Raw genomic sequence first — 17,214 nt, 5'->3', positions numbered from 1 at the left:
ATCTAATCCTGAACTAATCATGTTCCCTCTCTCCCCCACATAACTCTTCTTGCTCTTTGTTCTAGTACCTATCTCAGTGACAAACATAGGTTTAATTCTTCTGCCTCTTTTATTTTCCAGTTGAGTCCTAACAATCCCATATCCTAAAAACCTCTGAAATCTATCCATGTTTCTCAAAGTCCACTGCCACTATTTAGCATAGTAGTTAAGAATGCTGGTTCAGAAGCTAGACTTGGTTTAAGTCATCACTCCACTATATATTATCCAGCTGAGTGATCCTAAATAAACAATAACCTCTCAAGTGCCTCAGTTCACATCACTCAAAATATGTTACTTATCATTTATTACTGCAGACCACCATCACCTCTACCTGGGGTTACTCTAACAGCATCTTAAGAGGGCTCACAGTGCCTAGTCTGGCCCTTCTGCAATTCAGTCTCCTCAGCATAGTCAGTAATCTTTCTGAAACACAAATCTCATCATGTCACTTCTTACTGTAAACTCTTTAATGATTCTCCCTTGTCTTCCTGGGGCCTCTCTGGTGGTCAAGTTGTTAAGACTCCATGCTTCCACTGCAGGGTTGCAGGTTGAATCCCTGGCCTGAAAACTAGGATCCTGCATGCCACGTGGCCAAAAAAGGAAAAAGAAAAGAGTTCTGTGATAAATATAGTATTTCAACTCCTTAAAAATGCACATAGGACCTTTAAAATCTGGTTCCTAAATCCTTATCTATTACTGTCCTCTATCACATGTAAGCCATACTGAACTATGTGGAGGCCTTCAGATTTACAGTGCTATTCTCTGCCTCTGGGTTGCCGCGTATACAAGCATCCCTAGGAAATATTGCAGGTTCAGTTCCAGACCAACGCCAATAAAGCAAATACTGCAATAAAGTGAGTCACACAAATTTTTTGATTTCACAATACATATAAAAGTTATGTTTACACTATACAACAGGCTAAAGTGTATAACAGCTTTATGTCTAAAATAATGTACATACCCTAGTTCAAAAATAGTTATCAGAAAAAAACAGGACCAACAGACTTGTTCGACACAGGATTGCCACAAACCTTCCATTTCTAAAATATACAGTTATCTGTGAAGTGCAACAAAACAAGGTAGGCCTGTACTGTTCTGACTACAAACCCTCTCCCTCTAAACTGGCTAGATCAACTTGTGCTTCTGCTTTACTTCTCCTATCACTTCATCTAAAAAAGCCTGACTCCTAAGACTGATTGGCACACCCCAATTAGATCCTTCACATTCCATAGCTACTTTCATCCTAAACATCAGGCGTTAATCTCAACCAGAATTGCTGCTTTAAACTGTAAGTTCCTTGAAGATGGTGACCATGCCTTATTCACCACTATACCCCTAGGGGCTAGGATAGTGATGGGCACACAGCAGACATTCAACAAGTAACTTTAACTGTTGAATAAATTATTGAGGATGCACTGCTTGCACACCTTTTAATTAACTTTATCTAAAATTTAAAATGTTACATCTAACCAATCATGTCACCAGTCTTTACAGCCCTTTAATGCAAAAGGCATTTCTTATTTTCTACCATATTATTATATGAAAGGAATGATCTGAATACAGATACCCCATATTTTGTATTATGCAAGTAACGTTAAGATTGACTTAACTGCCACATTTTAGAAGAAATTTTAAAAGAGTACATTGAGAAAATTCTTAACACACAGTGAAAAGAGACAATAAAAGGAGGTTTTTTTATTCAAAGGTATAACTGGATAAGTAGATTTGTTTACAACCATTCTTGTGAAATACTTTTTAAAAAAATACAACCAACTTCTTTCCAAATAGCAGACACAGACCTCAGCTATGATGACCTAATTTTTGGTTGATAATGTACATGATTATGCAGAAACAGGCAAGCTCACACTGGTAGATTAACTATCTCAGTCAAAACTCCGCTTGTGGCCCCCATTTCTTGATCGATTTCTATTCCCACTTCGTCTTCTACCATCTTGTCGACTTCCTGACCGACTCCCCTGCCGACTCGGTCTACCTGACCGGCCACCGGATCGACCGCCTGACCGGCCAGACCGGCCCGACCGACCACCTGACCAACCACTCCTCTGTCTGGAATTAGAAGATGTGTTTCCATCATAATATTCTTCAATTTCAGGCAACTTGGCTGGCACTGAGAGTATCCAGTCTGAATCACGCCACTCTGCCTGTTGGGGTAATTCACAGGATTAATACAAATGCAAAATAGAAACCATAAGCAAGCACATGAGTACAGGAGACTCTGTGAATATCTATTAGCTAAATGCCATCAGTCTATTCAGTCCAGAGGATCTGGAATAAAACGAAAAACCAGAGAGCAAAAACATTTTCAAAGCTAAAACATAGGAACTTAAGTTCCTAAATTTTATGAACAAACAAAACAGAAAGACTCAGATACAGAGAACAAACAGGTGGTTTCCAGAGAAGAGAGAGATGGGGGGATGAGTGAAACAGATAAAGGAGATCAAGAGACAGAAACTTCCAGTTACAAAATAAATTAATCACAAGGATGAAATGTACAGCTTGGGGAATATAATTAATTATACTGTAATATTTTTGAATGATGAAAGTAGCAAGACTTATTGTAGCGATCATTTTGTAATATAAATATAAAATCACTATATTGTATACCTGGAACTAACACAGTTTTGCAGGTCGATTATACCTTTTTAAATTTTTTTAAAAATGTAGACACTGGGAGGAAATGCTTCAAAATGCTAATAGTGGTTATCTCTGGGGGATGGGAATTTATGTATGATTGTTACTCTTTTCTTGTTAATCGCTCAGCCATGTCTGACTCTTTGCGACCCCATAGAGTGTAGCCCACCAGGCTCCTCTGTCCATGGGATTCTCCCGGCAAGAATACTAAAGTGGGCAGCCATTCCCTTCTCCAGGTGATTATTACCTTATACTTTTATGTGTTTCTAGTTGTCTGCAATGAACATGTACTGCTTGTAAAACTACAAAAAAAACAATAAATGTCAGTAAAAATGAAAAAAATCCTGTTAAAACTTAAATCTCAAATTTAATGTAACGGTACAAAGCTTGGATCCTCCTAGCCCCAAAAAAAGTTTCTAAAAGCTAAGTATTAGTCCAAGGAGAAATTTTCAGGCCAATTTTGGGACTCTAAATTCCTACTCGGTTTATACATTCTAAAAGAGCCCACCAGTTTCTCAGCACAAAACGAACAGGCCACTAATAAGTGGTCATTGCTTTCAGAAGGTATACTGACAGAAACAAGGTCTGAGAGCTGATAATGCAGATTAAAAATCTGTCAACAGGGACTAAAAATGTCGCTATTAGAAACAATTTGGTGTCAGGGTAAACAAAATATAAAAATCAGCAGCCCCTAAGAGCATCAATATGTCATATCCTGCTACACTGTCTTTCACTGTGATCATGAGTTGCCAAGGCAAGTTAATATTAAAATACCTCTTTACATGTCAGGATGAGCAGAGACAAACAGCCACACACACAACTGGTGGCAATGTATGACCAAAGCCTTAAAAATACACAGTTTTTGGCCAAGCAGATATCTTGAAAAGTTCATCTTAAAGAAATAAACTTGGCAATGCATAAAGAATTAGTTATGCCAACATTTAAGGCCAACTTGTTTATAATACATGTGAGTTGCTCAGTCATGTCCGACTCTTTGTGACCCCATGGACTGTAGGCTGACAGACTCCTCTGTTCATGGAATTCTCCAAGCAAGAATACTGGAGTGGGTTGCCATTTCCTTCTCCAGGGGATCTTCCCAACCCAGGGATCAAACATTGTAGACAGATTCTTTACCATCTGAGCCACCAGTGCAAAGCTGTTACAATAGAGTATTAGTATTGGATATAATCTAAATGTCAGAAAAACTGGACATTGGTTAAGCTGGTCACCACTATATAGTTGATAAAGAAATGTGTTTACAACATATTCTGAATTTTGAAAAGGACTTTGAAAACCAAATAATCCCGTTCTTGTGTCAAATATATATGTATCAGGGACACAAACAGACAAATTTCACAGTGTAGGAATTTAGTGGACAATCTCTTTCTTCTTCAGATAAAACACAAGGAAAATTGTTTTAAAGAGAGAAAGAAATTGGAGAACCTACACAGTAAAAGAGACAAAAATCAAATTATACAGAATGAACTTTGCAGATCTTCTTATATTTAAAAATATTCAGGAGACAGGGGAAAATATGAACACGAAATTGGATAATACTGATGAATTACTATTTTGGGGGGTTTAATAATGGTATTATGTTTTTTGAAAGTGTTTTTAATATTTTAGCTATATAAAAGTATTTATGGTTGAAATGATAGACTTCCTAGAATTTGTTTCAAAAGAATACAGGAGAGAGCTTCCCTGGTCGGTCAGTGGTAAAGAATCCACCTGCCAATGCAGGAAACATGGGCAGTTCGATCCCTGATCCAGGAAGATCCCACATGCCATGGAGCAACTAAGCCTGGGTACCACAAATATTAAGCCTGTGCTCTAGAGCCTGGGAGCTGCAACTACAGAGCCCACGTGCCTCAACTACGGAAGCCTGTGAGCGCTATAGCCCATGCTTCGCAACAGGAGACGCCACCGCAATGAGAAGCCCATGCATTGCAACTACAGAACAGCCCCCACTCTCTGCAACTAAGGAAAAGAAAAGCCCACACAGCAAGAAGACCCAGCACAGCCATAAATAAAATTTAAAAAAAAAAAAGACAAAGATTACAGTGTAAGTGGATGGAAGCGGACATGAAACACAACTGACCACGAGCTGATAATTGCTGAAGCTGGGTGATGAGTACATGAGGATTTCGTATGCAATTCTATTTTTTCACATTTGACAAACTGGATATTTATAATTTATTAGTTTATTAAGGAATTTTTAATTGACTTACACATGATAAAGATATTATAAATATGTTTTTTTAATCTCTATCCTTTAAAGAAACATATTCAACTATTTAACAGATAAAAATTTTTATATACCTGTAACCTTTCTGATTCAGTTGTGGGAACATCAAAGCAAACACCCTAAAAGCAAAATGAAAATATTTTTATTTAGATGCACATGAGTTGATTTTTTAAAACACCTTCTTATAACTTTGTATAAACTAAAAAAAGAAAAGATTAAGTGGGTCCCATGACTGCTTACAGAATTAAACCAGCTAATACATAATAATGCATGACACAGAATGGCTGCTAATTGTACTTCCTAAATCTAAAAGTAAACCAGTATCTAATAAGAATTGACTACTAATGAGCATCTAGAGTATTCCCTAGAAAAGTTTTTCTAGACACTATTATGTTCCATGTCCTTTTTACAATGACCCATCTAATAAATTCCTTTAAAAATGTATCTCTCTGCCAAGAGATAACCTAAGATGTTTCCTCTTTGATCTTGGCTGCTAGTACACTGAAAGTTAATTAATATCCAAGTATAGCAAATGGTTTGGCCTAAGGATCTAGGTATATTTTCCCTCCCCCTCCACATTTTTTCTCAACGTACACAGTTGTCTTACTTGTCACAGATCTTTTTGAAGGTAATATTAAACTTTGAGAAAGATAACTTTTCAATAAACAAGTTAATAAACTCTAGATTAGCATGAATTTATATAGTCAGGTGAGACGAATAAATACAATGTCTTTTCACAAAACCATTAGAAGAAATCAGTCACTAAGATTACAGATGGCTTTAACTTCGCTATTTCATAACTGTATGAAAATACCTAATTCAGTTATCCTCATTAACAACCAATAGCAGGCCACTTAGAAACCAATATTGTGTATTCTCTTTAAAAAAAAAAAAAAAGAACTATTTAGCTGTTGCAATTATGTTGCTCAATTGTAAAAAACACACACAACCACACATGCATTCAAAGGCAAAAACTTAGATAACCTGAATATTACAAATTAAGGAGAATGACTTACAGCTTTCTAGAGGAATGGGTTACTTACATAACTCCCCAAGTTTCCAACTGGAAACACACTAACACATGGATAAAATAGTATTATTCATCCCATTAGACTTCAAAAAAACAATGAACATAAACCTACTAGTCTTTATAAACATATACGGCAGTTGTCTAGAAAAGCCTACCATATTTCCCTTCAGGAGGCACATTCTGGTAATTTGGGACACAGCATTACTACTCAGCTTTCTGTTAAGTTCTTTCCAAGCAGAGCTGACATCCTGTATTTCTTCTGGGCTTTCCAGAGTCATGGTCACAAACCCCTTAAGGAATAAAAGTCACATTATGTTTGAGAGAAAAGCAGCAGCAATAGGACAATAACATTCTAACTTAACAGCCTTTTTTGATTTATGGCGTCCCAGGTGGCACCAGTGGTAAAGAACCCGCCTACCAACACAGGCGATGCAAAAGACAAGGGTTCAATCCCTGGGTCGGGAAGATCCTCTGGAGGAGGGAAGGGCAACCCTCTCCAATATTCTTGCCTGGAGAATCCCATGGACAGAGGACCCTGGAGGGCTACAGTCCAATGGGTTGCAGAGTTGGACACAATTGAAGCAACTGAGCATGCATGCGTGCACTTCTTATAAGCCAACAGGACCAGTATAACAGGACCACTAAAACATAGCTTATTTTAAACTATATTAATATAAGACTAATGCTAATAGATCATTGAAAGTACCATTCTTCTATACATTGCTGTAAAGACTACATTTAACTCTAAACATAATGCTTCAAGAGGAAATTAAACTACACCATCAGGGATAAGATAAAGTAGTGAAGAATTAAGGAAATGCTGAAGGACTCAAGGTTAGCTTTGAGCGGAAAAACAAGAGGACATAAACTTCTTTAAACTTTTGAAGGACTACACTTGAGCAAAAATGACTTGCTCTGTAAAAGTTCACTGGACAACAAAACGGTCAACATGAAGAAGATATAGGGAGGCACTGATGTAACAAATGGTTAAGTGCCCCCTACATATGTGCCAGAGACTGTCCTAGGTGCTAGAGATTCAGCAGGAAATAGTCCTTTGTCTCACAGAGTTACCTTGTAGTGTACATGTAGCAAGGGGTTGGGGTGGGGGCAGTGAATGATGATGGAATTGTTGCTGTTTAGTTGCTAAATTGTGTCCAACTATTATGCTACTCTGTAGCCCACCAGGCTCCTCTGTCCAAGCGTGACAGTAAACAAATAAGTAAATACATACAATGTCAGATACTAATAATCATGAAAAAAAAATAAAGCAGGGGAAGAAAATGAAAATAGAGAGAAAAGGCAGGAATAAGCTACCTTAGACAGGATGATAGGGAAAGACCTCTGATACAGTGACACCTGACAGAAAGCTGAATGAAGTGAAGGAGGGAGCCAAGATTAGTAAAAGAACATTCATAATAATACAAATAAGCACAAAGGCCTTGTGTAGGATTAACTTTATGTTTGAGTATCAGCAAGTAGGTTATAATAGTTGAAACAAGCAAGGGGAGAGTGATAGGAGATGAGGCCAAAGAGGTAGCAAGGGAACACCCTGCAGCACGTTCCTTGTAAAGACTCTGGATTTGATTTTAACCCATAAAAGAAATATAAAACCACTAACACCCTGTTGCTAAGATATTTAAGCAGAGGCTAGATGACCCATCTGCCAAAGAGGGATTCTTTTATTAGATAAGGGTTGGGATTAGATGACCTCTTAGATACTTCTTAGGTTTAAAAGTCTACCTTATGTTGATATATGGCAGACATGAAACAAATACTATAAAGCAATTATCCTTCAATTAAAAACATTTTTTAAATTAAAAGAAGATATTACAATGGTAATGATGAAATATTATGAACAGTTTTATGCCAATAAATTTGATGACTTTAAAAGTGTACCTTAATGTTTCCTTAAGAATTGTGGTTTAAGTTTTCTTGAGAAGTATCTGGTGGGTTATTAGGGATAAAGTGTTTGCCCAGTGCTAAAATAACACCCCATGGATTTCTTACTAATTACAGGGTAAAGTATACTTTTTATAATGGGAATACATGGCTCTGGTATGGTCTGACATCTGATACTGACCTGGCAGGGGGACAGGTCAGATGGTGTTTTATACACATACACATACTCTCCACATATACAGGCAATCCTTACTTTGCATGGGAGAAACGCTGGGCTGGAAGAAGCACAAGCCGGAATCAAGACTGCCGGGAGAAGTATCAATAACCTCAGATACGCAGATGACACCACCCTTATGGCAGAAAGTGATGAAGAACTAAAAAGCCTCTTGATGAAAGTGAAAGACGAGAGTGAAAAAGTTGGCTTAAAGCTCAACATTCAGAAAATGAAGATCATGGCATCTGGTCCCATCACTTCATGGCAAATAGATGGGGAAACAGTGGAAATAGTGGCTGACTTTGAGGGCTCCAAAATCACTGCAGATGGTAACTGCAGCCATGAAATTAAAAGACGCTTACTCCTTGAAAGGAAAGTTATGACCAACCTAGATAGTATATTGAAAAGCAGAGACATTACTTTGGCAACAAAGGTCTGTCTAGTCAAGGCTATGGTTTTTCCAGTGGTCATGTATGGATGTGAGAGTTGGACTGTGAAGAAAGCCAAAGAATTGATGCTTCTTAACTGTGGTGTTGGAGAAGACTCTTCAGAGTCCCTTGGACTGCAAGGAGATCCAACCAGTCCATCCTAGAGGAGATCAGTCCTGGGTGTTCATTGGAAGGACTGATGCTAAAGCTGAAACTCCAAAACTTTGGCCACCTCATGCAAAGAGCTGACTCACTGGAAAAGACCCTGATGCTGGGAGGGATTGGGGGCAGAAGGAGAAGAGGATGACAGAGGATGAGATGGCTGGATGGCATCACTGACTCGATGGACATGAGTTTGAGTGAACTCTGGGAGTGGGTGATGGACAGGGAGGCCTGGCATGCTGTGATTCATGCGGTCACAAAGAGTCGGACACGACTGAGCGACTGAACTGAACGGAACTGATGCTAGCTGCAGAGTCTATTTCTCGATTTGCATGGCTCCATGACAAAAAAAAAAAACAAAAACAAGGAACAGGTTCTGGTATACAAGTTTCAGTTAGCACAGTACTGTGCAAAGTAAAGATGTCCTATATTTCTCTCCTGATAGATATCTATGGTTCAATTTTAATCTTTCTCAACCACATACAATTTTCTCACAGATTTCTACCTTATCGGAGGTGATCAAAGATCGTGGTTCAAAACTCGATGCGCCAGAAATGTGGGCTAATGCTGCGGCCAGTGCATCCACTGCCCCTTTCTCTTCTATCAGTCTCTGAGCTGATGGTCGGAAAAAATCAACAGCAGCATAAGAAACAGAAGCCAAAGACCTGCAGTTTAAAAACAGTAAATTTTCTTGGTCAAGACAAATGGGAAAGATTAAAGATAAAAGAAGGTATGGGAAAAGAGAGCAATGTTTTCGTATTTTAATATAATTAAATGTCTGTTGATAAAACTTGTGATTAAATTTTCTGATATGTCAACTAGGAGAGCTTAAAGATGTATAGCCTAATACAAAAGAAAAAATTATTCAGCAAGGTCAGAAAGCATACCTGATGGCATCCATGCTTTTAGATTTAACTAAATCCATTGTAGAAGGAACACCTACACGTTTAAAAGTAATTCCCTGAAAATGAAAGAATTACATTAAAGAAAAATGGAAGTCTTTACAATTAATTCCTAAATTAATCTAGATTGTTGAATTTCCATTTCTTGGACTTAAAAGATTTCCAAGCCCTAGCAGATCAAGATTTCCTAATAAATCATCAACAACAAATTCTAGAAAAAGGAAAAAAAAAATTTTTTTTCAATTGTCTCATAGTTACAAATCATGGAATTACAATTACAAAACAGCTGATTTTTTTTAAAAAGATGCTGTTTACAATAAAGTTTTTCTTATTATCTTCATCATACAAAGTATGTGAAATAACATATGAAAATACACATCATAAAAATGGGAAAAATACTACAAAAACTCAAGACCACAAAAAATATGTAATTTCTTGTAGAAACTGGCTATTGTAACATTTCTCAATATAATCTTGACTATTACACCAAGAAAATGTCACAATCATCTATTTACAATATCAGACTAAGAGGTACTGAAATCACAATGCACTTCTGATTTTACTCAAGGGAGAAATTCAAGGGAAAAGGGAGAAAGTCAGCTCTTCTGTCTTCATAATAAAAGCTGTATTAAAACAAAGTCTTGCAGCTAATATAAATTAGCTCTCCACATGCTTCACATCCAAATGCAGCTTAAATGAGAAGTCATAAAATCTATTTGTGAGAACAAACATAAAAAGATCTCTGATCTCTTTTCTAAGGCACCATTTAGATAATAAGCCTGAAATAACTTAACTCTACTTACTGCTTTTTGTTCCACATATCGTAATTGACCTCTTTCTCTCGGTTGATAAAAACATATGCAGATCCCTGTCCGGCCAGCTCGACCTGTGCGTCCAGAGCGATGAATATAGGACTCAACATCCTAAAAATAAAAGAGGTAACTCTTCTTAAAAAATGTGGCAAATTAAACAGTCATTCCAGCAACCAAACAGTAATACTAGAAGCAACAAAACTACTAATATCAATAATAACATTTTTATTTCAATCCTGTTGCTCTTTTCAATATCCCAGAGAATGTCTATGCTTGAATTCTGCAGTAAAAGGGTCGAGATTTAAAACCTTTTTATCCAGCCTATCCCAAGGTTCTTTATATGGCAACTTTTTATACTTCCCTTGCATGATTCCATACTTCAAATGTAAATAAAGAAGTTAATCATTTGCAAAGGTACCAGATTCTGATCGATTTAACATTACACTAACAAAAACTGGCTAAGAGCAAGAATAGATAATATATATTTTTTTAATCTAAGCAAAGTCTTTTAAATAAAAGACAATTTATATAGCTACTCTCATTTTCTCCAAATCAAATCTCATTTCCTTGTAAAGTAAAAATGCAATGAAATATCAACTTACACCTATTAGAATGGCCATCACCAAAAAGACAAAAGAGAACAGATTAACATTTGTTAATGCTGGTGCAGAAGTGGAGAAAAGATAACTTTATGCACTGCTGGAAAACAGGATGGAGGATCCTCAAAAGTTAAAAATAGAATGACCACATGATCCAGTATTACATTTCCAGGAGTATATCCAAAGGATATGAAAACACTAATTCAAAAAGATATCCACACCCCTATGTTCACAGCAGCGTTATTTACAATAGTCAAGACACAGAACCACCCTGTGTCCATCAAGAGACGAACAAACAAAAAGGCTTATATGGAATATTATTCAGCCATAAAAACAGGAAATCCTACCATTTGTGACAACATGGATGAACCTTAAAGGCAATATGCTAAGTGAAATAAGTCAGAGAAAGACAAATACTGTATGATCTCACGTACACATGGAATCTAAAAAAAAACAACAACAACTAATAAAAAAACTAAACTCATAGAAACAGAGGGTTGGGGGAGGAGAAATGAAGGGAGGTGGTCAAAAGATATAAACTTTCAATTAAAAGATAATTCCTTTCTTCTTTTATACCTATATGAGAAGATGGGTGGTAGTTGAACCTATTGCGGGCATCAATTCACAACATATACAAAACAAAGCATACTGCTATTATGGCTTAAACTTATACAGTGATGTATGTGAATTATTTTTCAATAAAATTGGTGGGGAAAAAAACTCATTTCCTACCTGTGGAGGAGAACTCTGAATCACCAGGTCAACCTCAGGAATGTCCAAACCACGGGCAGCCACATTGGTTGCCACCAAAACTTTAAAACTACCCTCTCTGAAGCCTTTCAGTGTAATTTCTCTTTGTGACTGAGCGATGTCCCCATGTAAACACTGGGCATTCTATTTGAAAAAAAAAGGAAAAGTGTATAGCACATAGTTAGCAGTGACAGCATCCAAATACTATAAAGTCTGTGCTCTTTAGTTGCTGTTTTTATTTATTTGGCCACACCGTGCAGCATGTGGGATCTTAGTTCTCCACCAGGGACTGAACCTGCACCCCTGGAGTGCAAGTGTGGAATCTTAACCACTGGACCACCAGGGAAGTCCTTCCTCTTTTTGTTGTTGTTTCTAAATCTGGTAATTATAAAAATACATGCTTATTGTTTTTAAAAATCAAACAATGCACAAAAACGTTTAGCATAAAATGCAAAAGCGTTCCTTAATATCAGTCTCCTAATAAGTAACTGCTAACAGTTCAGTAAATATTCCTCCACACACCATTTTTTAAACACACATACCTCACAAATCCTAGCATATAATTTTACGAATTTATAAAGATGGGATTATACTGGGACTTCCTTGCTGGTCCAGCGGCTAAGACTCTGCACTCTCAGTGTATGCGGCCTAGGTTTGATTCCTCAGGGAACTAGATCCCACATGCTACAACTAAGAGTTCACAAGCCACACTAAAGATCCCACATGCTGCAACAAAGACCTAGTGCAGCCAAATAAGTACTTTTTTTAGAAGAAGAGATTATACTATATATGTATGGTTTTACAAGCTACCTTCTATATTTGTCGTATCTCAGCCACAGATACGCATCTACTCAATTTTTTAAAACTGCATAGGACTTCTTCATAGGGCTACCGTACCGCTTCTTTCTGGCTGTGACACGTGCAGTCTCAGTTTCCCCACCAGGGACTCAGCCCAGCCTCAGCAGTGAAAGCTCTGAGTCCTAACCACTGGACTGCCAGGAAATTCCCAGAGTCGTCCATTTTAGCAGTACCCTACTAATGAACATTTGGGTAGGATCCAAACTTTCACCTTTAGAAACAAGGCTATAGTGAATAAGCTTGTACTGTATCTCCAGATCCCTCAGTATATGTATATTTCAGTAGATTACATATCTAGAAGTTGAATTCCTAGGTCAAAAATTATAAACGTTTAGCATTTTAATATTTTAGTATTAAACATTTTAAAACATGTTAATTTTTAAACATTTAACATTTTAATATTTAATACTGCAAAACTGTATTATAAAAAGAAGTTTGTAAAAAAAAAAAGAAGTTTGTAAACAAATAGCATATACACATATGACTGAAGCCTCTTATCTGATCTTATAAAAGTGGTTAAAGTACCACAGAAGACACTCCTGATAGATGCTCTTAAAGAAGAATCTGAGATAATTTATGACTTTTGCATGTGCAACCCTCCCTTTTTTGCCAATCAGCTGGAAGCCAAGGGAGTAAATTCTCGAAATCCTCTAAGACCCCCACCCAGTTCTGTAAATACAGGAGGAATCACAGGGATCATGGCAGAAGGAGGTGAATTAGTTTGTTAAAAGGATCATCCATGACAGTTTACAGCTTGAAAAAAGATTAAGATGGTATAGCTGTATGCTGGGAAAGAAACGCAGCCTGGCTTCTCTGAAGGAAGAACTTCACATACAAGGGGTTCCTAGAGTCACCTACACTGAACTCTGCCAGGGTCGGACAATGAGATGGGCTTTGGCTTGGAGTTTTTATGATGACGTAACAGTACCATCACCACCCAGCAAGTGAAGAAAACTAGAGAAGCCAAGGAAGCCCATTACGTTTGTAAGTCCTGGGGTCTGTGATGGAAGAACTAGCCCTCCAAGCGTCATCTCTGGGCCCTGAGACAGTGGAAGGCATCGTGGTTTTGACAGCATGGACTGAAAAACTCCTCACTGACCTAAAGGTCCAGCATAAACGAGTTCCCTGTGGAAAGGAGGAAATCAGCCTTTTCCTAACGGCCATAGAAAACTCCTGGATTCACTTAAGGAGCAAGAAAAGAGACCGAGTGAGACAACTGAGAGAAGAGCCCCTAGCTCCCAAGAACATGATCGAAGCCTTGGAAGAGAAAAAGTCTTCCCCCAAAGAGTCTGGCAGTAGCCAGGATGTTGCCCAGGGCCCCCAGGAGAGTGCCCTGGGGGGCTCTGCTCCACTGGAAGGCAAGTCTCCCACTGTGAGGAGCCACAGCCCCAGCCAGGACTCGCTTTCCCAGGAGGAAAACCTAGAACCCACGGAGGATGAAAGGAGTGAGGAAAAGGGGGACATGGAGGTTCTGGAAGGTTGTAAAGGCTCTAGTAATGGAGCCCAGGACCACAAGGCTCCTGAGCCCTTCAGCAGCCCAGTGTCTGAAAAAGGGAACCATCTCCAAGGAGTGGCTGGACGTTACTTATTCAAGTGTCTGATAAACGTGAAGAAGGAGGTAGATGACGCCTTAGTTGAAACGCACTGGGTTGAGGGCCAGAACAGGGATTTGATGAACCAGCTTTGTACTTATATACCTAACCAAATTTTCAGGCTTGTTGCTAGTTAACTCCAAAATTCTAGCACAATTGGGAAAGTTATATAAAGCAGCTTGCTTTGAAGAGTGGCCTAGGGAAGCGGCAAGCTGAATTCCATCATTAGCTCACTAGTAACATTATGTGGAATTGTCTTTAAAAACCAACAAATGAGTCCATTTTTAAACACCCGCCTCCTTTAAAAAAAAAAAAATTACAGGGCATTGTAGTATGGTAGTTCACAGAAAGAACTGTGGTGATCAGCATCAACAAAATGCCATTGGTAAACTCATAAGGGATTTAAACCTGACTTAAGCTGATCACCTTTGGAGAAGGAAATGGCAACCCACTCCAGTATTCTTGCCTGGGGAATCCCATAGACAGAGGAACCTTGTGGGCTACAGTCCATAGGGTCACAAGAGTCAGACATGACTGAGTGACTTTCACTACTTCACTATAGGAGTGATTAGTTATATTTATCTATACACATAACAATACTTAGTCCTAACCACTAGACCACCAGGGAATTCCACACCTATACTTCTGTATTTCTATACCTATTGACTGCTTGTTATAAGAAAAGCATTGTAATAAACACCTTATTTTGTCTCAAAAGTATAAAAAAAAATTAATACCAATTTTTAAAATGGGAACACGGGCAGTGAAATATGAAGTGATTTGCCCCAGGTTACAGAGCCAGGAAACAACACAACTGGAATTTATATCATGTTCTGACTCCAAAGTGCAACTAATCACTATACACAGAAAGAACATGTTAATAAATGAGAACAATTACAGAAGTAGAACTGTGAGGAAAGCCAGTATTTAAAGTGCAAGTAAAAATATAAAAAGACTTCAACGAAGTTGGGAAAGATTAGCCAGGGAAGAAGGAAGAAAACCTGTGTGATATCATGGAACCCAAGTTAGGAGAACTGATTCAAGAAAAGATACTTTTTTTTTTTTAAGTCAAAAGCAAAAAAAGAAAAAGCAAATATACTTTTCCACAAACATCTATGACAAAATTTAGTGACAAGGTATTTTCATGGTTTCCAAACATAAGCAGGTAGAGACAAAAACCTACTGTGGCAGGGGAGGGGTTTGCTAGCCCTAAGAACAGATAGATACTCCCTAGAAAGCATAATGGGGAAAGCATAATTTGAGAAAGTCAGTTGAAACTGGTAGAATTCTTACACATTTAAGGGTGATCGTGAGGAGCCAGAGGTAAAGTGTGAAACCAAATACCAAAAAAATTAGAATTCAAGAAATGTTGCTGAAAAAGCCTGAAACATTCTGGGCCCAAATGAACTCTCAAACTAACAAACCAATGCTTCTTTGCAGGGACAAAGCCCTGCACTAAGAAATTATTAGACCTAAAATTCAAACTGAGGATGACAGGGATCCCAGAAGCAAAGGAAAAAAATGACTCAGATCAAAGTGAAGGGAAAATCAACCAGAGCTCAGAAAGTGGGAGACTTTTTTAAAACAGCTTTATGGAGATATACTTTTGTAGACTGTATTCTTAAATACTATCAAAAATAAAAGAGGCAGCTCTAGACCTGTGAAGTGAGAAAACTATTCTGACCCATAGCTCCCCATCAAAAGTTTGAAAAGATTAATCCCATCTAAAAATGAGCAACAAAACAGGTTATGGTTAAATTCTATAGAAAGTAACTGTAAGGGGACAAATAAAAATATTCACCAAAACAATGAAAGAGCTCTAGAAAGGCATGCCTGAAAAACAGATAAAGAGTATATATTATATTTCTGAATGAGCTAGACAAAAATTTTTAAATATTTATATATGAGAGAACAAGAAAAATCAGAATGAGAAAAAGTAAAATATGGGATGAAATGACTCAAAGAAGTAGAAATAAAAGGCAAAGAGTTTTCACAAATGAAGACTACACCAGAAGGAATACAAGACTGATTGAACACAACTAATGATGCCTTAATTTTGAAAAGTTTGAAAATTTAAATAAAGATTAAAAAAATTTGTTATCAAGTGATAAAGGAGAGACGAAAAAAGAGCCAACATATGTATAACAGGAGTCCTTGAAGAAAAAAACCAAAGCAATCAGACAAACCAAATACCAGAAAAATTAGAATTCAATAAATTTTGTTGACATTTAAAAATACATATATTTGAAACTACAAATTGTATGCACTGTGCACTCATAAAAAGTGAACAACAGCGAAATATATTCTAGCGTAACTACTGATTTTTAAAGAAAAAGAAAAAAAAACTTGTATTCAGGCAAAAAAACTAAATCAATCACTTATAACAGGAAAAAATCAGACTGGCATCACACTTTTTATAGTATGCTTTATTCCAATGGAAAACATATTTAAGATACTGAAGGAAAAGGTAAACCAAGAATTTTAAATCCATCCAAATGATTTTAAAGTTACAAACAAGCTATCATCAATACTACCACTAAGTCGCTTCAGTCGTGTCCGACTCTGTGTGTCAAGAGACGGCAGCCCACCAGGCTCCTCTGTCCCTGGGATCCTCCAGGCAAGAACAATGGAGTGGGTTGCCATTTCCTTCCCCAATGCATGAGAGTGAAAAGTGAATCATGAACCCTTCCTTGGGAATCTTCTAGATACTAAGTGACAGCAAAAATGGCTGAAGAGACGTTGACACAAAGGCCAGTGGTGTTGCTATCAATAGATGTTAAAATCATAAAAAAGGAAAAAGAACCAGATATTACATATCTCCTGATAGAAGTATATCATCTATGAAATAAATTTGCACAAACAAACCAATCTAAATTTACAGGAAATACAGAAAACAGCAGCATACTGTTTTCTGTCAAATGGTATCACTCATGAAAACCTGGTTTCTTAAATAATTTTAAAAGCTGTAAGAAGAAATAGAGGAATCCATGTATTGAAGAGATTTTATGAAATCACTTATTTGGATTCAGATT

General features: G+C 37.3%; 1 protein-coding gene and 1 pseudogene across 3 annotated transcripts in view; one reads left to right on the top strand and one right to left on the bottom strand.

Annotated features, from left to right (window-relative positions):
• Positions 1-1,706: 1,706 nt before the first annotated feature.
• DDX50 (DExD-box helicase 50) overlaps positions 1,707-17,214 on the bottom strand; it is a 32,661-nt gene continuing 17,153 nt past the window's right edge. For 2 of the 3 annotated variants that reach the window (XM_004021419.6, XM_012105204.5), the window contains exons 9-15: positions 11,715-11,876; positions 10,375-10,494; positions 9,557-9,630; positions 9,175-9,334; positions 6,122-6,256; positions 5,011-5,055; positions 1,707-2,201 (exon numbers count right to left, since the gene is read on the bottom strand). In XM_004021419.6, the coding sequence (XP_004021468.1) occupies positions 1,923-2,201; positions 5,011-5,055; positions 6,122-6,256; positions 9,175-9,334; positions 9,557-9,630; positions 10,375-10,494; positions 11,715-11,876 (975 nt within the window). In that variant the 3' untranslated portion in view covers positions 1,707-1,922. Of the gene's footprint in view, positions 2,202-2,938; positions 2,994-5,010; positions 5,056-6,121; positions 6,257-9,174; positions 9,335-9,556; positions 9,631-10,374; positions 10,495-11,714; positions 11,877-17,214 lie in introns of all 3 variants that reach the window. The other variant, XM_060406854.1, reaches the window with a different exon arrangement.
• On the top strand, positions 12,314-14,339 carry LOC114110778 (RNA N6-adenosine-methyltransferase METTL16-like; annotated as a pseudogene).

The sequence above is a fragment of the Ovis aries genome, chromosome 25, assembly GCF_016772045.2.
Source record: "Ovis aries strain OAR_USU_Benz2616 breed Rambouillet chromosome 25, ARS-UI_Ramb_v3.0, whole genome shotgun sequence".
NCBI lineage: Eukaryota > Metazoa > Chordata > Mammalia > Artiodactyla > Bovidae > Ovis > Ovis aries.
The sequence above is the reverse complement of the archived record's forward strand: the minus strand, read 5'-3'. Positions and strand labels throughout refer to the sequence as shown.